The following is a 22,138-nucleotide window of genomic DNA, read 5'->3' as shown; positions in this document are numbered from 1 at the left end:
CTGGAAACTTGCTTGTAAATGCGCATGTGTACATCGTGCACGAAGACTCTAGTAATCGATGACTTACTCATACACGGGAGAAAGTTGTCGATAACAAAACTGCCGCGTTTGTGATCGACAACTAAAGAAGCTTTTATTTTGAAAAGGAAAACTGCTTTGTTGTCGAGGACTTTATCTTTCACCATATGCAGTCGATGACTTGATTTACATACGAGATGTTTTGACATCGATAACTTTTTGTCATCGACAACCAAAAGGTTACTAATACAGTTTGCCTCGTTTGTCTAGGCCCTTAGTGTTAGCTTTTTATTGATAAAAACATAACAAAAAAACGTGTTTGAGACGTTTTTTCTGAGAGCCCGTTTACTAAGGACACCCGGTTTATACGGACTCTTTTGGGTGTCCCTTTTGTGTTCGATTAACCTGGTTTGTGATCGCAAAACTAAGTTGAAACGATTATCAGTCTTCCTTCGAGTTCACAAATAGCATGCCTTCGTTATACTCCTGCTCTATTTAAATACTATATTCCCTAATGTATATAGCTTTCAGATTCTGCCGGACGCAGTAATGTTACCATCGGTATCATCTCTTTTTGGCTGAATGTTTGAAATAAGGCCCAAAATAAACCATTGTTGATTAGGAGAAAAAAATTATTACTTAATCAAAAAATGTCTGTGTTCTAAGGTAAGTAACAGTTCTGCATAGACGTCATTATAACTCTTGTTAATAACATTTCTCACCTCCAAGTTTCGACCTAGATCAGTTTCGCACCATGTGGCGACGGAAATTAAAACATAACTGAAAGACTGACAAAGCGCTTAAACGATTACTAAACAACCTAAGTTTGAACTGCGCCCGTCCGTGAAGAAGACAAATTAAATACTACTCCAACACAAACCTGAAGCCAGTTTGGGAATACTTATCAACTGCTACATGTCGAAAGGATTTCACGTCCGTAATAACCCGACTTAATTCTCAGTATTGGGAGCTTTTGCAGTCTTTAGTTTGCAATTCAGCTCCGAGAGTATATTAACGCTCATCGTTAAACCTCAGCGTTTCTTTTTATCACGGGGTATTATAACGAAAGTCAGTTTATAGTCAAATATGTTTGCCCACACTATTGCAGAGTTCTTTGGGCACATCCTCTACAGCTTCACCCGCAATGTCGCCGAACACTATAATATTAACGAAGACGAGAATCTTACAGACTTGTTTGGCTACAACGCTCTGGAGGACACAGGCAAAGAATGGTATTGTCAACCCGTCGATGAAGTTATTTACCAAGAATACAGCAACCGCGAAGCAACTGCCATGGATTATCTGCCAAGAAGCAGCGTAAATGCGAGGTTTATAGATGCGTGTTCAACAGAAGACAGTGAAGAAACACAGGAAACACGCGAGGATACAGCAATGGCGTGGAAACAGCTCAGACCATCGATCTTTCGAACAGTGTTGAGTTCATTTTATTTTGGGTTTTTCATGTCCGTGTCGAGTGCCTCAATCGTTGGTATCGTCTCTATTGCTGTTTATTACCTCAGCTATCAAACACTGCTCAGTTGTCAAGATCAATCCAAAGAGAACTCAATTCCAATTAAGCTGCAGTGGGTGAAAACCCTTTCAAAAGTCTTCTTCGCCTGCTTTTCATACCATCTGTTTTTTCTTAATGTTCTATTTTTCTTTCGATCGTTTCAAATATCAGGTCTTAAGCTAAGAATTTTTCTTCTTTGTTTTATTCCCTACTGTTTAGATTCTTCTTATAGGATAGGTATGCAAGTTTTCGGAATCTCAATCGCAAACTTTACTAGGGAAGAAATTCCTTGCCTTGTGCTTTTTTACTTGTCTAAATGTTCACAGATTTACATCATCGCCAGGCATTTTTGCCAAAACCCTGGAATTAAACGCTTCAAGTTAATTTTGCTTTTCTTTGGTCCCTGTGTTTTAAAAATTGTTACCGGGATTTTGTTTTCTAACTTAATTTACCCAGTGTACAACAGACAAGAAAAAAACGGCAAAGTTATAATTGCGATATTTGCACCACTCATCGTAGTTTTTCTCAAAGGAGCATCGCGTATCTGTGTTCAGCGGTCGTGGTGCCAAATCAGCCATCCGGGAACTTCTTTCGTGCTGTTGGTCCCGCTGTATTGTGGGTCAGCGATAATACTTAGACTTTTACAAGTGGATCTTCAGAGTTTAGAATCTGTTGCACTGATCGGAGTGATTCATGGGATTGCAGAAGTCATTGAACGTAGCAGCATGGTTCTGATAGACCATTTTTATAATCAAGCCTTGGAAAAGAGAAGAATTCCTTTGGGAGGTTTCCGCACCCCTCGTCGAGAGAGACTTACGGCTGACATCTGTATTATAAGCATGTTGTATGAATCAAGTGCGGTGATATCCGTGAATGGCTTTCTGCATTTATATCAGTATTTTTACACAAGTTACAATTCTCCTCTTCAGCTCCTTCAGTCATTTGCCATCACCACCTCAGTTCCACTTGTTATTGAGTGGTTTTTCACTAGTGTCTCTATAGCTATTGAAACTCGCTACCAGAACATGCCAATAATGGCGGTCTGGCGGAAACAATGGAGAAGGCACATTATCGTGGCAGTGGGTAATATGGTTATAATCTCTTTTTGGTCAGCTGCCTATCTTTTAACGGCAGTACAACAACGTTTCATCGACAGATTTCAAGATCACTGCAAGATGCCATTTAGCTGAGGGTCTCAGCAGCGTTATAGCGCCTGATAAGTTTAGATGGCCAGTTTCAACCCGGCTTAGGGTGTTGGTGGGAGAGAGGGACTATGATTTCGTTGGACTCAGGAATTTTTCCATCGTTGGTCTTGGCCTTAAGAATTTTTATATTGAAATGGCGACGAGTTTGCGCCTCTAGCTACGTTCACAATGAGCCCAAAGATGTTTAGTATAGCAACAAGTGAAGAAACTTAGACAATGAAGTGTATCGCATTGTACTTATTAAGTTCCAACATGTTTATTATGAGCATTGTTGACCAGTTTGGAAGACAAAGAAGGGCAGTGTCAGATGGCTCCGCCACGTTCGCAGTATGCCCCAGGAACTCATAGCACATCAAGCCTCAAGATGGACACCCCTTGGTAAAAGAAATGCCGGAAGGTGAAAAACACCATGAGTAAGAGCTGTAGAATCCTATAACTGAGAGAGATCGATGGGCCTTACGTGAGGCGAAGAGAGAAAAATAGAAAAAGACCGAGAGAGATAGCAGATGGTTGTGGTCTAATCCCTAATCTGGGATGATGAGGATTAGTGAGCGATTCTTGGCCAGACGAAACGCGATCAATAAAGCGTCTGAGAGGCGACAGAAAATGAGTGGCTTGACGATATAATGAACGTAACAACAACGCGGAGCTCCATGTTTCGATTAATGTGTAATTATAAAAAAATTATGCGTGTTTTTCCATATTGCGTGGATTACAGAACAGGGCGTAACACATGTATGAAAAAGACGCAATGGAAAGAACGCAAATAGAAACATTTATAAGGGAAACGTGCTTCGTTTAAAGGCGTACAATCTGAACACGTTTCGCTGCTAATGTGACGGTACTTAACTAATTTCAGGATCATCGCGCCATATTTTTTTTGCCCGTTTGAACACAGGCAGACCAAGCTTACGTTACGTGAGAGCAAGGAATAATTAGGCTGGATTACCACCCACTGGTCGGCTCATTGGTTTCGCAACAGTCTCTGATGGCGCTTCTAGATCTGACTTTCATCTCGGTCTAAAAAAAAATTGCGACTATAAGAATTTTAAGGCTAAGTTCTGCAGTTGTTATGACCAGAGGTAGCCACATTGATCTCATTAAAACTCAGTTCTGGTCCACAAGATCTAGCCGCTGTGCGTGTGAAGCTATATATCTTTTGTAACTAATTCTCCGTTTAATCTGTATTGAATTTATATACTGGTATCTAGTTATAGATTTCGATTATAATTGTAACGGTTTCTTTACAACAGATGTAAAACTCACACCAACGTTGTACTGGATAATGAACAGAAACACAGGAAAGTACTGCTCAGTAGCTTTCATTTGAAGGGTCACACTTTAGGATTTCATCCACAGAGTCAAAAGTTAAAAGAACCACCTTGTACAGCATAATAAACAGCACCACAGGAAAGTACTACTCAGTAGCTTTCATTTGAGGGGTCACACTTTAGGATTTCACTCCACAGACTAAAAAGTTAGAACCACCTTGTACAGCATAATAAACAGCACCACAGAAAAGTACTGCTCGGTAGCTTTCATTTGAATGATCACACTTTAGGATCTCGTCCACAGACTCAAACGTTAGAACCACCTTGTTCAGCATACTAAACAGCGGAACAAGAGGTTTTGTCCAAAAGCTTTCATGTGATTGTTCAAAGCTCTTTGTGCTACTTGTCTAATTAAGTTCTGAAACATAAAGGAAAAATATAAAATACTGAAAGTGTGCTTAAACGATCAACATTCACATTAAGCTTCAACTGAATCTATCTGTGAAGAAGACAAGAGAGACAGAATACAAAATTAAAGTCACTTTCCCGTAATGCCTGTTTCAGTTTATTCCAGGACGGAAGCCAAGATTTGTAACTTTCGCTATTATCATCTATAATTCGTTTGGGGTTTCAACTTCCTACGTTGCACCGTAATGTCTGTATTAAATAGCAAATTATTTGAAAAGAAGAGTGTTTGAAAGCAAGTAATGTTTACCCACACTATTGCAGAGCTCTTTGGGCACATCCTCTACAGCTTTACTCGCAGTGTCGCCGAACACTATAATTTTAACGAAGACGAGAATCTCTCAGACTTGTTTGGCTACAACGCTCTGGAGGACACAGGCAAGGAGTGGTATTTTCAACCTGTCGATGAAGTTATTTATCAAGAATACAGCAACAGCGAAGCAACTGCCATGGATTATCTATCGACCACCAGTCTTAATGCAAGGCTTATAGATGCGTGTTCAACAGAAGACAACGAAGAAACGCAGGAAACACGCGAGGATACAACAATGGCGTGGAAACAGCTCAGACCATCGATCTTTGAAACAGTGTTCACTTCATTGTGTTTTGGGTTTTTCATATCCGTGTTGAGTGCCTCGATCGTTGGCATCGTCTCTGTTCTCGTTTATTACCTCAGCTATGAAACACTGCTCAGTTGTCAAGATCAATCCAAAGCGGACTCGATTCCAATGAAGCTGCAGTGGGTGATAACTCTTTCAAAAGTCTTCTTCATCTGGTTTATGTACCAGCTGTTTTTTCTCAATGTTCTATTGTTCTTTCGATCTTTTCAAATATCAGGTCTCAAACTAAGAATTTTTCTTCTTTGTCTCGTCCCCTTTTGTTTGGATTCTGCTTATAGAATTGTTATGCAAGTTTTCGGAATCTCGATCGGAAACTTTAAGTTTAAAGCTTTGCAGATAATTCCTTGCAGGATTATATATTTCTTATCTATCTCCTCACAGATTTACATCATCGCGAGACATTTTTGTAACAGGCCTGGAATTATACGCTTCAAGTTAATTTTATTGTTCGTTGTTCCCTGTGTTTTAACAATTGTTACCGCGAATCTTTTTTCTAACTTAATGTACCCAGCATACAACAGACAAGACAAAAACGGTAAAGTTATAATTGCGATATTTGCACCACTCATCGCAGTTTTCCTCAAAGGAGCATCACGTATTTGTGTTCAGCGGTTATGGTGTCGAATCAGCCATCCGGGAACTTCTTTCGTGCTTTTGGCCCCGCTGTATTGTGGGTCAGCGATAGTGCTTAGACTTTTACAAGTGGATCTTGAGAGTTTGGAATCCGTTGCACTGATCGGAGTGATTCATGGGATTGCAGAAGTCATTGAACGTAGCTGCATGGTTCTGATAGACCATTTTTATAATCAAGCTTTGGAAAAGAGAAGAATTCCTTTGGGAGGGTTTCGTACCCCTCGTCGAGAAAGACTTACGGCTGACATCTGTATTATGGGAATGTTATATGAATCAAGTGCGGTGATATCCGTCAACGGCTTTCTGCATTTGTATCAATATTTTTACACAAGTGACAATTCTCCTCTTCAGCTCCTTCAGTCATTTGCCATCACCACCTCAGTTCCACTTGTTATTGAGTGGTTTTTCACCAGTGTCTCTATAGCTATTGAAACTCGCTATCAGAACATGCCAATAATGGCCGTCTGGGGGAAACAATGGAGAAGGCACATTATTGTGGCAGTGGTAAATATGGCCATAATCTCCGTTTGGTCAAGTGACAGTCTTTTAACGACTGTACAAGAACGTTTTAAAGACAAATTTCAAGACCACTGCGAGATGCCATTCAGCTAAGATGCTTACGAGTCATTTCAATTAGTACGCAACAACCTCGGGAACGAGGATGAGCGCGGAATAGACGACTGACCTGAGAAAAAACGATTTCATTAAAATCGCAATGATTGTGCGCGCCGAAGTTAACTTTCCAGTAACAGATGGCATTTCAAGGTAACTATACGAGGTCTTTTAGCTTCAGAGCGGAAAAACGCTAAAAGCATGCGCGAACTCTGCGTGAGCGCGGGGCACCAACAGTTTCAAAAATGGCGGCAATTTTAATTTTCTTATTTTCAACAATTTACTATGCTACTGCAGATATCCCGCTAAGTAGCGATAATTATCCGACACCAGAAGATATTTGCAGATGTAACCTTGCTGTGATTAATTTTCTTATGGCTTCTTAGACTTTAAAAAAGATTTTAAAGGCCTCGATGTTCCCACGGCGTGTAAACAAGTGGGAAAATAGTTAATCGTTAATTACTGAGTTTGCCAAAGTCTATAATTGTTTGCCAGAGTGGATTTTTATTTTTTTTCGCAAGCATCTAATTATCGGTACCGAGGGAGCAATTTCATGCGATGCGTTACTTTCGATCTCTTGGTATATTGTACAGCTTTATTTTCTTTCGTTTAGTTTATGTCTCTTCAATATATTGTATATTTCTTTTGTCTTTCACTGCCCGCCTCGATTAGCTTTTGCTACTTGCAGTCCAGTGTAATTAGCTAAAAGTTGATCATGATAAACACAATAAAGTTTGATTTGACACGGTGTATGTACATCTATCTTGTAGGCTCACGTCAATTACACAACTGATGTGTAACAATATTTATCTGCATAGGTCAACTGAAGGCAGGAAAAATATCTCTAGTTTCGAAAACTTCCCAAATAATCCCTTCTGTCACTATGCTCAGCGGGGATTTTGAATTTGTTTCACAAAGCCTTCCGTGATCGCACTCTTGCCATCATTCACTCGTCGTGCAATTTTGTTTTAGAAACGAAAAAATAAATAAATAAATAAATAAATAAATACATCCAGTGAGCAGAGGTTGACCAGCGGTTGACCAGCTTGAACTTTTTAAATATAATTTTATTTCAATTTTAGTTGTGCTGAGGCCAACTAGAATACGATTTGTCTTGTAATGAGGAACATAGAGAATTATAAATAAAAATGAAACTCGGGTAGCATAGTTACTAGAAGTGTCCCTTTGCTGTGTTTATAGTCATGTACCGGAACCTGGCGGTACCGCAAGTCCAGTTTTCGTTCTTACACGAAGTTGGTAAAATGACCGGTCCGATTTTATAGCATATTCGATAAAATAAGTCAAAATGTAGATGATAGAATGTATTTTTACCACAAAAGCCACTGCTTAACAACGACAACAGAATCAAACGGCAGCATTTTCAGTTCACTTGGGCCCGCGAACGGATATGCGCAGTAAAATTGTGCAGAACGTTTTTCCGTCCAAAATCTTTTAGCCCCTTTGGCTAAAGCGCTGCCTGCATACTTTGTGGACATCGGAATTGGTCACACTTTGAACTGTTCAACCTGGTGCTAAGAGTTACTCAGAGTCTTTAAGCTGTTTGGTCAGCGGTTGGTCTCCAAGCGATAAACTGCTGACGAAAGAGCCCGAAGGGTCTGGGTACGAGATTGGGTATCGGATCATGATCGCACTCTCGCGTCTCAATCACAGGAGATAGAATCAGGTGATCATACTCGCAGACGATCGCGTACGATGGCAGAAGTTTTTTTTCCATCTGATATGATTTCAGAATTGTTATGATCATATATATACAGAAGCCACGCTTTAGCTTAGAACCAAATTGTTTTCAACCGATGCAAATTTGCCATGAGTGCGCTTACACCTGACACCCTCCATCCTTCCCTCAACAAATATACCACTCTCAATCGCAATTTTCTTAGATATTTTCGAGTCATTTTCAGTTCTGTTTTTCATCGTCTCGTAAGAATCGCAAGAGCGCGTTGCGTTGTTATTTGCATAACCCCTCCCCAATAAGATAATTGGCGAAACAGAAAAACCCAAAATCCCTTCGAAGTTTGCAAAACGCGCAGCGCGATACAACGAATTTGGCTGTAAACTATTGTCGATTAGGAGAAAAAATATATATTTCATCAAAAAATGTCTGCGCAAAGGGGTACGCAACGGCAACGCTTAAATTTCACCATATCTCTTGTTAATAAATTTTCTCACCTCCACTATTCGACCTTTATCAGTTTCGCACCATGTAGTGACGGAAGTTAAAACATAGCTGAAAGATCGACGAAGCACTTAAACGACTAACTCTCAAACCTAAGTTTGAACTGCGCCCGTCCTTGAAGAAAACAAATTTAATACCACTCCAACACAAACCTGAAGCCAGTTTGGGAATACTTATTAACTGCTACAGCTCGAAAGGATTTCACGTGCGTAACAACGCGACTTAATTCTTACTATTCAGAGCTTTTGCAGTCTTTCTTTTGGAATTCAGCTCCGAGAGTATATAAACGCTCATCGTTAAACCTCAGCGTTTCTTTTTATCACGGGGTATTATAACGAAAGTCAGTTTATAGTCAAATATGTTTGCCCACACTATTGCAGAGTTCTTTGCGCACATCCTCTACAGCTTCACTCGCAATGTCGCCGAACACTATAACATTAACGAAGACGAGAATCTTACAGACTTGTTTGGCTACAACGCTCTGGAGGACACTGGCAAAGAATGGTATTGTCAACCCGTCGATGAGGTTATTTACCAAGAGTACAGGAATAGCGAAGCAACTGCCATGAATTATCTACCGAGAAGCAGTGTTAATGCAAGACTTATAGATGCGTGTTCAACAGAAGACAATGAAGAACGTAGGAAACACGCGAGGATACAGCAATGGCTTGGAAACAGCTCAGACCGTCGATCTTTCGAACAGTGTTGAGTTCATTGTATTTGGGGGTTTTCATATCCGTGTTGAGTGCCTCAATCGTTGGAATCGTCTCTATCGCCGTTTATTACCTCGGCTATCAAACACTGCTCAGTTGTCAAGATCAATCCAAAGCGGATTCGATTTCAATTAAGCTGCAGTGGGTAATAACCCTTTCAAAAGTGTTCTTCGTCTGCTTTCAATACCATCTGTTTTTTCTTAATGTCCTATTTTTCTTTCGATGGTTTCAAATATCAGGTCTCAAGCTAAAAATTTTTCTTCTTTGTTTTATTCCCTACTGTTTAGATTCTGCTTATAGGATAGGTATGCAAGTTTTCGGAATCTCAATTGCACACTTTAGTAGAGAAGAAATTCCTTGCCGAGTGCTTTTTTACTTGTCTGCATGTTCCCAGATTTACGTCATCGCCAGGCATTTTTGCCAAAGGCCGGGAACTCTACGCTTCAAGTTAATTTTGCTTTTCTTTGGTCCCTTTGTTTTAACACATGTTGCTGCTGCTCTGTTTTCTTACTTAATTTACCCGGCGTACAACAGACAAGACAAAAACGGCAAAGTTATAATTGCAATATTTTCACCGCTCATCGGAGTTTTACTTAAAGGAGCATCACGTATTTGTGTTCAGCGGTTATGGTGCCGAATCAGCCATCCGGGAACTTCTTTCGTGCTGTTGGCCTCGCTGTATTGTGGGTCAGCGATAGTGCTTAGACTTTTACAAGTGGATCTTCAGAGTTTGGAATCCGTTGCACTGATCGGAGTGATTCATGGGATTGCAGAAGTCATTGAACGTAGCACCATCGTTCTGATAGACCATTTTTATAATCAAGTCTTGGAAAAGAGAAGAATTCCTTTGGGAGGTTTCCGTACACCGCGTCGAGAGCGACTTGGGGCTGACATCTGCATTATGAGCATGTTATATGAATCAAGTGCAGTGATATCCGTCAACGGCTTTCTGCATTTATATCAGTATTTTTACACAAGTGACAATTCTCCTCTTCAGCTCTTTCAGTCATTTGCCATCACCACCTCAGTTCCACTTATTATTGAGTGGTTTTTCACTAGTGTATCTATAGCCATTGAAACTCGCTATCAGAACATGCCAATAATGGCAGTCTGGAGAAAACAATGGAGAAGGCATGTTACCGTGGCAGTGGCTAATATGGTTTTAATCTCCGTTTGGTCAAGTTACGCTCTTTTAACGGCTGTACAAGAACGTTTTAAAGACAAATTTCAAGACCACTGCGAGATGCCATTCAGCTAAGATGCTCAGGAGTCATTTCAGTTGATGCGCAACAACCTCGGGAACGAGGATGAGCGCGGAATAGATGACTGACCTGAGAGAAAATGATTTAAATTAAAATGGCAATGAGTTTTTGCGCCTAAGTTAACTTTCTAGCAATAGCAGAAATCTCCAAACTGCACGAGTTCTTTCAGCCCGTTTGGTGGAGTTCAAAATTCGCGGCCGGTTAAGCTTGGTTTCCCTGTGATCGGAAACGATTGCAGGATAGCAGGGAATGTTCACTTGCTAGATTAAAAGTGACCATTTCTATCTGATATGATTGTAGAGTTGTTAGGATAGCTTAATTGTCTGCAACCGATGTAAATTTTCCATGTTTGTGCTTATACCTTCCACATCGGTCTACCAGACCGGGAATATACGCTAAGCGCTGCAGTTGATATCAGCAGAGGTTGCCACATTGATCTGTCTACAACTCAGGACTGGTCGACCAAACGAACTTTGTAAAAATTAGCCGTAGTGTAAAGCTTTATCTCAGGTATTGTAGTTTGTAGTTTGTTTCGCGTTTAATGTATATTTAATTGCTATATATGTATCTCTTAATGAAATTTGGATTTTAATTTGAAGTTGGTTTTTTTTTGTACTAGAAAGAGAAAAATGGGCAGGGAGCATCTTAGGCGTTCACTTTCTTTTGCAGTGGTTACAAAATTTCTGGTCGGTTAATTGGGAATGAAATTGGAAAGAAAATTATCATATATTTGATTAACTTAAATTTCGTTAAAAAGCCCCAAGGTATTCAGACAATATTAAACAATAAAAAATTCTTACATATATTTTGTATTGTAAATTGATATTTCTCTCTCCTCAATTCCTTCCTTTTACTTTTTCGGAAAGGGCCACAATCTGGATCGGTCGGTTGGACGAGAGGAAACGGGCAAAAAGTAAATCCACCAAAAATCATTTACAGAGAAAACAGGATGACGTAAGAAATTTCTATATATGAACTGCCATGATTTTACAAAGCACGCTTCAACAATCTTTTATTCCGCCCATGTGTTGCGGAGCCAATAGCAACGTATGTAAATAGCAATCAATCTTATACCAAGAGAGGATCATCCTCTCTTGCTTATACTCATTTTTTATCGGGTTTTTTTTATTCTTCCGTTCCCCCAATTTAAAACAGTTTTTCATTATCGCTTATTAACCTTTTTATTATTATTAATATGTTTTTAAATAGTTGATGGTGCTGAATTTTTAAATATTCTTAATATTTAAGTAAATGATCTATCTATCTACTATCTATCTATCTTTCATCTATGTTAATTTCGTCGTAACCTACAAGCAGAGGTGTTTTCGCCGGGAAAACCTGACCATAGCTTGAACGTAAAATCGCTTATAAATGGAAACACTCGGTTGAGGCTCGTGCGGTTTAAGATAAACTTTCAAATGCCTGAGGCGGGGATGTTCGAGAGAGAAACGCAGTGTGAGATCGCGCGCGAAAATTATTTCTCGCGAGTGGAAACTTGGCACGTGAAAAAGGCGAAAAAGAAAGTTCGATTTCCACTTCTAGAGAATCGTCATTTTAATTAAGATATTACCCCTTCCCTAAACCAATTTAAAAATTTATTTTTCTTCTCCGAGCAGCGTGGAAATTCAAATTGGATATATCCCAACATTTAGTTGAAAAATATTTAAATTGAGGAGTACCACCATAAGGTACCTCTCTGGGAGATTTTAATGGTTAGAAGTTAAAATTATTTTCACGGACTAAAATGTTAGAACCATCTTGTAGAGCATAATAAACAGCGGAACAGGAAGTTTTGTCCAACTTCTGCTTTCATGTGATTGCTCAAAGTTCTTTGTGCTACTTGTCTAATTAAGTTCTGAAGCATAAATGAAAAATATAAAATACTGAAAGTGTGCTAAAACGATCAACATTCAAATTAAGCTTCAACTGAATCTATCTGTGAAGAAGACAAGAGAGACAGAATACAAAATTAAAGTCACTTTCCCGTAATGCCTGTTTCAGTTTATTCCAGGACGGAAGCCAAGATTTGTAACTTTCGCTATTATCATCTATAATTCGTTTGGGGTTTCAACTTCCTACGTTGCACCGTAATGTCTGTATTAAATAGCAAATTATTTGAAAAGAAGAGTGTTTGAAAGCAAGTAATGTTTACCCACACTATTGCAGAGCTCTTTGGGCACATCCTCTACAGCTTTACTCGCAGTGTCGCCGAACACTATAATTTTAACGAAGACGAGAATCTCTCAGACTTGTTTGGCTACAACGCTCTGGAGGACACAGGCAAGGAGTGGTATTGTCAACCTGTCGATGAAGTTATTTATCAAGAATACAGCAACAGCGAAGCAACTGCCATGGATTATCTATCGACCACCAGTCTTAATGCAAGGCTTATAGATGCGTGTTCAACAGAAGACAATGAAGAAACGCAGGAAACACGCGAGGATACAGCAATGGCGTGGAAACAGTTCAGACCATCGATCTTTGAAACAGTGTTCACTTCATTGTGTTTTGGGTTTTTCATATCCGTGTTAAGTGCCTCGATCGTTGGCATCGTCTCTGTTCTCGTTTATTACCTCAGCTATGAAACACTGCTCAGTTGTCAAGATCAATCCAAAGCGGACTCGATTCCAATGAAGCTGCAGTGGGTGATAACTCTTTCAAAAGTCTTCTTCATCTGGTTTATGTACCAGCTGTTTTTTCTCAATGTTCTATTGTTCTTTCGATCTTTTCAAATATCAGGTCTCAAACTAAGAATTTTTCTTCTTTGTCTCGTCCCCTTTTGTTTGGATTCTGCTTATAGAATTGTTATGCAAGTTTTCGGAATCTCGATCGGAAACTTTAAGTTTAAAGCTTTGCAGATAATTCCTTGCAGGATTATATATTTCTTATCTATCTCCTCACAGATTTACATCATCGCGAGACATTTTTGTAACAGGCCTGGAATTATACGCTTCAAGTTAATATTATTGTTCGTTGTTCCGTGTGTTTTAACAATTGTTACCGCAAATCTTTTTTCTAACTTAATGTACCCAGCATACAACAGACAAGACAAAAACGGTAAAGTTATAATCGCAATATTTGCACCACTCATCGCAGTTTTCCTCAAAGGAGCATCACGTATTTGTGTTCAGCGGTTATGGTGTCGAATCAGCCATCCGGGAACTTCTTTTGTGCTGTTGGCCCCGCTGTATTGTGGGTCAGCGATAGTGCTTAGACTTTTACAAGTGGATCTTGAGAGTTTGGAGTCCGTTGCACTGATCGGCGTGATTCATGGGATTGCAGAAGTCATTGAACGCAGCAGCATGGTTCTGATAGACCATTTTTATAATCAAGCCTTGGAAAAGAGAAGAATTCCTTTGGGAGGGTTTCGTACCCCTCGTCGAGAAAGACTTACGGCTGACATCTGTATTATGGGAATGTTATATGAATCAAGTGCGGTGATATCCGTCAATGGCTTTCTGCATTTGTACCAATATTTTTACACAAGTGACAATTCTCCTCTTCAGCTCCTTCAGTCATTTGCCATCACCACCTCAGTTCCACTTGTTATTGAGTGGTTTTTCACCAGTGTCTCTATAGCTATTGAAACTCGCTATCAGAACATGCCAATAATGGCCGTCTGGGGGAAACAATGGAGAAGGCACATTATTGTGGCAGTGGTAAATATGGCCATAATCTCCGTTTGGTCAAGTGACAGTCTTTTAACGACTGTACAAGAACGTTTTAAAGACAAATTTCAAGACCACTGCGAGATGCCATTCAGCTAAGATGCTTACGAGTCATTTCAATTAGTACGCAACCACCTCGGGAACGAGGATGAGCGCGGAATAGACGACTGACCTGAGAAAAAACGATTTCATTAAAATGGCAATGATTGTGCGCGCCTAAGTTAACTTTCCAGTAACAGATGGCATTTCAAGGTAACTATACGAGGTCTTTTAGCTTCAGAGCGGAAAAACGCTAAAAGCATGCGCGAACTCTGCGTGAGCGCGGGGCACCCGAAAAGTTTCAAAAATGGCGGCAATTTTAATTTTCTTATTTTCAACAATTTGCTATGCTACTACAGATATCCCGCTAAGTAGCGATAATTATCCGACACCAGAAGATATCTGGAGATGTAACCTTGCTGTGATTAATTTTCTTATGGCTTCTTAGACTTTAAAAAAGATTTTAAAGGCCTCGATGTTCCCACGGCGTGTAAACAAGTGGGAAAACAGTTAATCGTTAATTACTGAGTTTGCCAAAGTCTATAATTGTTTGCCAGAGTGGATTTTTATTTTTTTTCGCAAGGATCTAATTATCGGTACCGAGGGAGCAATTTCATGCGATGCGTTACTTTCGATCTCTTAGTATATTGTACTGCTTTATCTCCTTTAGTTTAGTTTATGTCTTTTCAATATATTGTATATTTCTTTTGTCTTTCACTGGCTGCCTCGATTAGCTTTCGCTACTTGCAGTCCAGTGTAATTAGCTAAAAGTTGATCATGAGAAACACAATAAAGTTTGACTTGACAAGATGTGTGTACATCTATCTTGTAGGCTCAGATCAATTACACAACTGAGGTGTAACAATACTTATCTGCACAGGTCAACTGAAGGCAGGAAAAATATCTCTAGTTACGGAAACTTCCCAAATAATCCCTTTTGTCACTGTGCTTAGCGGGGATTTTGAATTTGTTTCACAAAGCCTTCCGTCGTCGCACTCTTGCCATAATTCACTCTTCGCGCAATTTTGTTTTATAAACGAAAAAATAAATAAATAAATAAATAAATAAATAAATAAATGAATAAATGCATCTGGTGAGCAGAGGTTGACCAGCTTCAATTTTTTAAATATAATTTTATTTCAATTTTAGTTGTGCTGAGGCCAAATACGAATTGCCTTGCAATGAGAAACATAGAGAATTATAAATAAAGATGAAACTCGGGTAGCATAGTTACCAGAAGTGTCCCTTTGCTGTGTTTATAGTCATGTACCGGAACCTGGCGGTACCGCTAGTCCAGTTTTCGTTCTTGTCCTTACACGATGTTGGTAAAATGACCGGTCCGATTTTATAGCATATTCGATAAAATAAGTCAAAATGTAGATGATAAAATGTATTTTTACCACAAAAGCCACTGCTTAACAACGACAACAGAATCAAACGGCAGCGTTTTCAGTTCACTTGGGTCCGCGAACGGATATGCGCAGTAAAATTGCGCAAAACGTTTTTCCGCCCAAAATCTTTTAGCCCCTTTGGCTAAAGCGCTGCCTGCATACTTTCTGGACAGCGGAATTGGTCACACTTTGAACTGTTCAACCTGGTGCTAAGAGTTACTCAGAGTCTTTATGCTGTTTGGTCAGCGGTTGGTCCCCAAGCGATAAACTGCTGACGAAAGAGCCTGAAGGGTCTGGGTACGAGATTGGGTATCGGATCATGATCGCACTCTCGCGTCTCAATTACAGGAGATAGAATCAGGTGATCATACTCGCAGACGATCGCGTACGATGGCAGAAGTTTTTTTCCATCTGATATGATTTCAGAATTGTTATGATCATATATATACAGAAGCCACGCTTTAGCTTAGAACCAAATTGTTTTCAACCGATGCAAATTTGCCATGAGTGCGCTTACACCTGACACCCTCCATCCTTCCCTCAACAAATATACCACTCTCAATCGCAATTCTCTTGGATATTCTCGAGTCATTTTCAGTTCTGTTTTTCATCGTCTCGTAAGAATCGCAAGCGGGCGAAGCTGGACGAGCGCGTTGCGTTGTTATTTGCATAACCCCGCCCCAATAAGATGATTGGCGAAACAGCGCGCAGCGCGATACAACGAATTTGGCTGTAAACCATTGTCGATTAGGAGAAAAAATATTTATTTCATCAAAAAATGTCTGCGCAAAGGGGTACGCAACGGCAATGCTTAAATTTCACCATATCTCTTGTTAATAAATTTTCTCACCTCCTTATCGACCTTTATCAGTTTCGAACCATGTAGTGACGGAAGTTAAAACATAGCTGAAAGATTGACAAAGCACTTAAACGATTAACTCTCAAACCTAAGTTTGAACTGCACACGTCCGTGAAGAAGACAAATTAAATACCACTCCAACACAAACCTGAAGCCAGTTTGGGAATACTTCTCAACTGCTACAGCTCGAAAGGATTTCACGTCCGTAACAACGCGACTTAATTCTCAGTATTCAGAGCTTTTGCAGTCTTTCTTTTGGAATTCAGCTCCGAGAGTATATAAACGCTCATCGTTAAACCTCAGCGTTTCTTTTTATTACGGGGTATTATAACGAAAGTCAGTTTATAGTCAAATATGTTTGCCCACACTATTGCAGAGTTCTTTGCGCACATCCTCTACAGCTTCACTCGCAATGTCGCCGAACACTATAACATTAACGAAGACGAGAATCTTTCAGACTTGTTTGGCTACAACGCTCTGGAGGACACTGGCAAAGAATGGTATTGTCAACCCGTCGATGAGGTTATTTACCAAGAGTAAATATACAGCAATAGCGAAGCAACTGCCATGAATTATCTACCGAGAAGCAGTGTTAATGCAAGACTTATAGATGCGTGTTCAACAAGAGACAATGAAGAAACGCAGGAACAATCGAGGATACAGCAAATATCAGGTCTCAAGCTAAGAATTAAGTAAAACTCCGATGAGTGGTGAAAATATCGCAATTATAACTTTACCGTTTTTGTCTTGTTTGTTGTACGCTGGGTAAATTAACTTAGAAAACAGAGCAGCAGCAACATTTGTTAAAACACAGGGAACAATGAAAAATAATATTAACTTGAAGCGTATAATTCCAGGCCTTTGGCAAAAATGCCTGGCGATGATGTAAATCTGTGAACATACAGACAAGTAAAAAAGCACTTTGCAAGGAATTTCTTCCCTAGTAAAGTTTGCGATTGAGATTCCGAAAACTTGCATACCTATCCTATAAGCAGAATCTAAACAGTAGGGAATAAAACAAAGAAGAAAAATTCTTAGCTTGAGACCTGATATTTGAAACCATCGAAAGAAAAATAGGACATTAAAAAAAACCAGATGGTATTGAAAGCAGACGAAGAACACTTTTGAAAGGGTTATTACCCACTGCAGCTTAATTGAAATCGAATCCACTTTGGATTGATCTTGACAACTGAGCAGTGTTTGATAGCCGAGGTAATAAACGGCGATAGAGACGATTCCAACGATTGAGGCACTCAACACGGATATGAAAAACCCAAAATACAATGAACTCGACACTGTTCAAAAGATCGATGGTCTGAGCTGTTTCCAAGACATTGATGTATCGGCTTCGCGTGTTTCCTGCGTTTATTTATTGTCTTATGTTGAACACGCATCTATAAGCCTTGCATTAACACTGGTTCTCGGTAGATAATCAATGGCAGTTGCTTCGCTATTGCTGTATTCTTGGTAAATTACCTCATCGACGGGTTGACAATACCACTCCTTGCCTGTGTCCTCCAGAGCGTTGTAGCCAAACAAGTCTGAAAGATTCTCGTCTTCGTTAATGTTATAGTGTTCGGCGACATTGCGAGTGAAGCTGTAGAGGATGTGTCCTAAGAACTCTGCAATAGTGTGGGCAAACATATTTGACTATAAAGTATTAAACTGACTTTCGTTATAATACCCCGTGATAAAAAAAAACGCTGAGGTTTAACGATGAGCGTTAATATACTCTCGGAGCTGAATTCCAAAAGAAAGACCGGCTGAAAAGCTTCGAATACTGAGAATTAAGTTGGGTTATTACGGACGTGAAGTCCTTTCGAGCTGTAGCAGTTGATAAGCATTCCCAAACTGGCTTCAGGTTTGTGTTGGAGTGGTATTTAATTTGTCTTCTTCACGGACGGGCGCAGTTCAAACTTAGGTTTGAATGTTAATCGTTTAAGTGCTTTGTCAGTCTTTCAGTTATGTTTTAATTTCCGTCAGTACATGGTGCGAAACTGATCAAGGTCGAAACTTGGAGTTGAGAAAATTTATTAACACGAGTTATAATGACGTCTATGCAGAACCGTTACTTACCCTTGAAAACAGACATTTTTTGATGAAATAAAATGGGTTTTTTCCTAATCGACAGTGGTATATTTGGCTGTATTTCCAACATTCAGCCTAAAACAGATGAGAGCGATGATACATTACTGTGCCCAGCAGATTCTGAAAGCTATACAGGAAATATAGTATTTAAATAGAGTATAACGAGGGCATACTTTTTGCGAACCCGAAGCCGGAAGACACTGATCGTTTCAACTTGGTTTTTCGATCACAAACCCGGTAAAGGGAGTGGTTCACGGTTCTGCGCATGTCCATGAAATTTTTTTCTCTTAATCAACAATGGTTTGTTCTGGCCGTATTTCAAACATTCAGCGAAAAAGAGATGATACCGATGGTAACATTACTGCGTCCGGCAGAATCTGAAGGCTATATAGGAAATATAGTATTTAAATAGAGCGAGAGTATAACGAAGGCATGCTATTTGCGAACTCGAAGGAAGACATTGATCGTTTCAGCTTGGTTTTGCGATCACAAACCCGGTTAATCGAACACAAAAGGGACACGCAAAGGTCTCCGTATTAGCCGGGTTTCCGTAGTAAACGGGCTCTCAGAAAAACGTCAGGAACACGTTTTTTTTTTAATTATGTTTTTATCACAATAAAAAGCTAATACTAAGAGCTTGGACAGACGAGGCAAACGGTATTGGTAACCTTTTAGTTGTCGATAACCAAAAGTTATCGATGACAAAACATCTCGTGTGTGAATCAAGTCATCGACTACAAATGGTGAAAAGTCGTCGATAACAAGGGATTTTTCCTTTTCAAAATGAAAACTACTTTAGTTGTTCATTACAAACGCGGCAGTTTTGTTATCGACAACTTTCTCCCGTGTATGAGTAAGTCATCGATTACTAGAGTCTTCGTGCACGATGTACACATGCGCATTACAAGGAAGTTTCCAGGCTCCCTCAAAACATACAGGTTATCGGCAACTAAACTTTTGGTGTGTTGAAACGCATTTTCGAACACTAATACTTGTCGATTCAATTAAGTTGTCGGTTGAAAATAGTCGTCGATAACAATTTGCATCGTCTCTGGAGGCCCCAAAGAATACAATTTGATAGCAACAGAACAATGATTAATGATTTAACTGAAAACGCTTACGATCATTCAAGCCATTATTCTCGCAATAAGATTACTGTTTGCTCAGTGTTTCAGTCAAAGGCGACTCACAATTTAATCATTTAAAATAGTCCGTGACTTCGCTTTCCACTGCCATTCTTTGTTTCTAATTCGGTCAGAGGGAATGAATATTAAACAATTTATACAGTATGCAGATAAGCACTGTCCGCAAAGCGAGGTTTACTTTGTACGAGAGCGTCCCACTCAGATCACAGAAAACTGAAGTTTCCGTCATCCGTATTAACTGGTGGAAATTAATACTCCGACCTTCTTTGTGTTAGAGAAAACTGGGTCGTGTGGCCTTTCCTGGCGTGGTACCATCAAAAGTTGCTCTAATTCAACGAAGGTACTCAGGTGAATGGCATTTTGCAGTGATCTTGAAATATGTTGGTGAAACGTTCTTGTACTCCCGTCAAAAGATAGGAAGCTGACCAAATGGAGATTATTGTTAAATTTATCGCCGCTACAATAATGTGCCTTTTCCATTGTTTGCGCCAGACCGCCATTATTGGCATGTTCTGATAGCGAGTTTCAATAGCTATAGAGACACTAGTGAAAAGCCATTCAATAACAAGTGGCGCTGAGGTGGTGATGACAAATGATTGAAGCAGCTGAGGAGGAGAATTGTCACTTGTGTAAAAATACTGATATAAATGCAGTAAGCCGTTGACGGATATCACCGCACTTGATTCACACAACATACTCATAATACAGATGTCAGTCGCAAGTCTCTCTCGACGAGGAGTACGAAAACCTCCCAAAGGAATTCTTCTCTTTTCCAAGACTTGATTATAAAAATGGTCTATCAGAACCATGCTGCTACGTTCAATGACTTCTGCAATCCCGTGAATCACTCCGATCAGTGCAACGGATTCCAAACTCTGCAGATCCACTTGTAAAAGTCGCACCATTACCGCTGACTCATAGTACAGTGGAACCAGGAGCACGAAAGAAGTTCCCGGATGGCTGATTCGGCACCACGACCGCTGAACACAAATACGTGATGCTCCTTTGAGGAAAACTGTGATGAGAGGTGCAAATATCGCAATTATAACTTTGCCGTTTTTATCTTGTCTTGTATAAGCTGGGTAGACGAAGTCAGCAATCAGATCCGCCGTAACATTCGTTAAAACGCAGGGAATAAGAAACAGTAAAATCAACTTCAACTGCTTAATTGCAGGTCTTTTACAAAAATGCCTCGCGGTGATGTAAATCTGTAAACAGACAGATATGTAAAAAAGAATCCGACAAGGGATTAGTAGCGTAGTTCTTAGCTTTGAGTTCGCGATTGATATTCCGACAGGTTGTAAAGCGATTGTATAAGCAGAATCTAAACAGAAGGGAAGGAGGGATAGAAGGAAAAGTCTTAGTTTAACACCTGATATTTGAAATGGCCGAAAATAAAAAAGGACATTAAGGAAAAACCAGTGATAAATAAAACCGATTGAAATTACTCTTGATATGGTTATAACCCACTGCAGCTTGATTGAAATCGAGTCCAATTTGTAAAGATCTTTGCAGTTAAGCACTGTTTCATAGCTGAGGTAATAAACAAGAACAGAGATGATTCCAAGGATTGTGGCACTCAACACGGATATGAAAAACCCAAAATACAATGAACTCGACACTGTTCGAAAGATCGATGGTCTGAACTGTTTCCACGCCATTGCTGTATCCTCGAGTGTTCCCTCCGTTTCTTTATTGTCTTCTGTCGAACATGCATCTATAAGGCTTGCATTCAGTCTGCTTCTCGTTAGATAATCCATGGCAGTTGCTTTGCTGTTGCTGTATTCTTGGTAAATAACTTCATCGACGGGTTGACAATACCATTCTTTGCCAGTGTCCTCCAGAGCGTTGTAGCCAAACAAGTCTGAGAGATTCTCGTCTTCGTTAAAATTATAGTGTTCAGCGACACTGCGAGTGAAGCTGAAGAGGATGTGCCCAAAGAACTCTGCAATAGTGTGGGCAAACATATTTGACTATAAACTGAATTTCGTTATAATAGATCGTTATAAAAAGAAACGCTCAGGTTTAACGAAGAGAATTGGACTCTCCGAGCTGAATTCCAAAAGAAATACTTGAAAAGCTCCGAATAGTGAGAATTAAGTCGGGTTATTATGGACGTGAATTTTTTTTCAGCTGTAGTAGTCAATACGTATTCCTAAACTGAAATCAGGTTTATGATGCAGTGGTATTTATCTTCTTCACGGATGGGCGCAGTTCAAATTTAGATCTGAATGTTAATTGTTTAAGCGCTCAGTCAATCTCAGTTCAGCTATGTTTCATTTTCCGTCACAACATGGTTTCAAATTGATAAAGGTCCAAATATGGAGGTGAGAAAAAAATATTAAGAAGACGGATAAGAAACATCATGTTGGATTTTTAAGAATAGCTGTCTCTGCTTCTGTGTAAATATAAATATTCAAAGTTCGATTTTCTTTATCTCTA

General features: G+C 39.6%; 4 protein-coding genes and 1 pseudogene across 5 annotated transcripts in view; 4 read left to right on the top strand and 1 right to left on the bottom strand.

The window, feature by feature from the left end:
* The window catches only part of LOC146462529 (uncharacterized), a 91,291-nt gene extending 83,948 nt beyond the window's left edge, over positions 1 to 7,343 (top strand). The window contains exon 2 of the mRNA XM_085085275.1: positions 4,124 to 7,343. Within this exon, the coding sequence (XP_084941401.1) occupies positions 4,712 to 6,334 (1,623 nt within the window). The 5' untranslated portion in view covers positions 4,124 to 4,711 and the 3' untranslated portion in view covers positions 6,335 to 7,343. The remainder of the gene's footprint in view (positions 1 to 4,123) is intronic.
* Positions 945 to 3,328, top strand: LOC146462530 (uncharacterized). Its single transcript, XM_085085493.1, has one exon. The coding sequence runs from the start codon at positions 1,105 to 1,107 to the stop codon at positions 2,716 to 2,718; it is 1,614 nt and encodes a 537-aa protein (XP_084941619.1). The 5' UTR covers positions 945 to 1,104; the 3' UTR covers positions 2,719 to 3,328.
* A 1,387-nt stretch (positions 7,344 to 8,730) lies between the features above and the next one.
* LOC146462521 (uncharacterized) overlaps positions 8,731 to 22,138 on the top strand; it is a 31,545-nt pseudogene continuing 18,137 nt past the window's right edge. The window contains exon 1 of the transcript XR_014857065.1: positions 8,731 to 11,016. The product of XR_014857065.1 is annotated as an uncharacterized LOC146462521 (transcript). The remainder of the gene's footprint in view (positions 11,017 to 22,138) is intronic.
* On the top strand, positions 12,381 to 14,474 carry LOC146462528 (uncharacterized). Its single transcript, XM_085085495.1, has one exon. It carries the CDS (start codon positions 12,651 to 12,653, stop codon positions 14,271 to 14,273), a length of 1,623 nt encoding a protein of 540 aa, XP_084941621.1. The 5' UTR covers positions 12,381 to 12,650; the 3' UTR covers positions 14,274 to 14,474.
* LOC146462527 (uncharacterized) lies at positions 19,328 to 22,021 on the bottom strand. Its single transcript, XM_085085274.1, has one exon. It carries the CDS (start codon positions 21,661 to 21,663, stop codon positions 20,041 to 20,043), a length of 1,623 nt encoding a protein of 540 aa, XP_084941400.1. The 5' UTR covers positions 21,664 to 22,021; the 3' UTR covers positions 19,328 to 20,040.

The sequence above is a fragment of the Pavona decussata genome, unplaced genomic scaffold (assembly GCF_977016875.1).
Source record: "Pavona decussata unplaced genomic scaffold, jaPavDecu1.1 SCAFFOLD_186, whole genome shotgun sequence".
NCBI classification, from domain to species: Eukaryota; Metazoa; Cnidaria; class Anthozoa; order Scleractinia; family Agariciidae; genus Pavona; species Pavona decussata.
Note: the sequence above shows the minus strand (reverse complement) of the source record. Positions and strands in the feature narration are given on the sequence as shown.

Bases quoted from the DNA above. Each gene is read 5' to 3' on its own strand.
- LOC146462527 (XM_085085274.1), bottom strand. From the start codon at position 21,663: ATGTTTGCCCACACTATTGCAGAGTTCTTTGGGCACATCCTCTTCAGC.
- LOC146462528 (XM_085085495.1), top strand. From the start codon at position 12,651: ATGTTTACCCACACTATTGCAGAGCTCTTTGGGCACATCCTCTACAGC.
- LOC146462530 (XM_085085493.1), top strand. From the start codon at position 1,105: ATGTTTGCCCACACTATTGCAGAGTTCTTTGGGCACATCCTCTACAGC.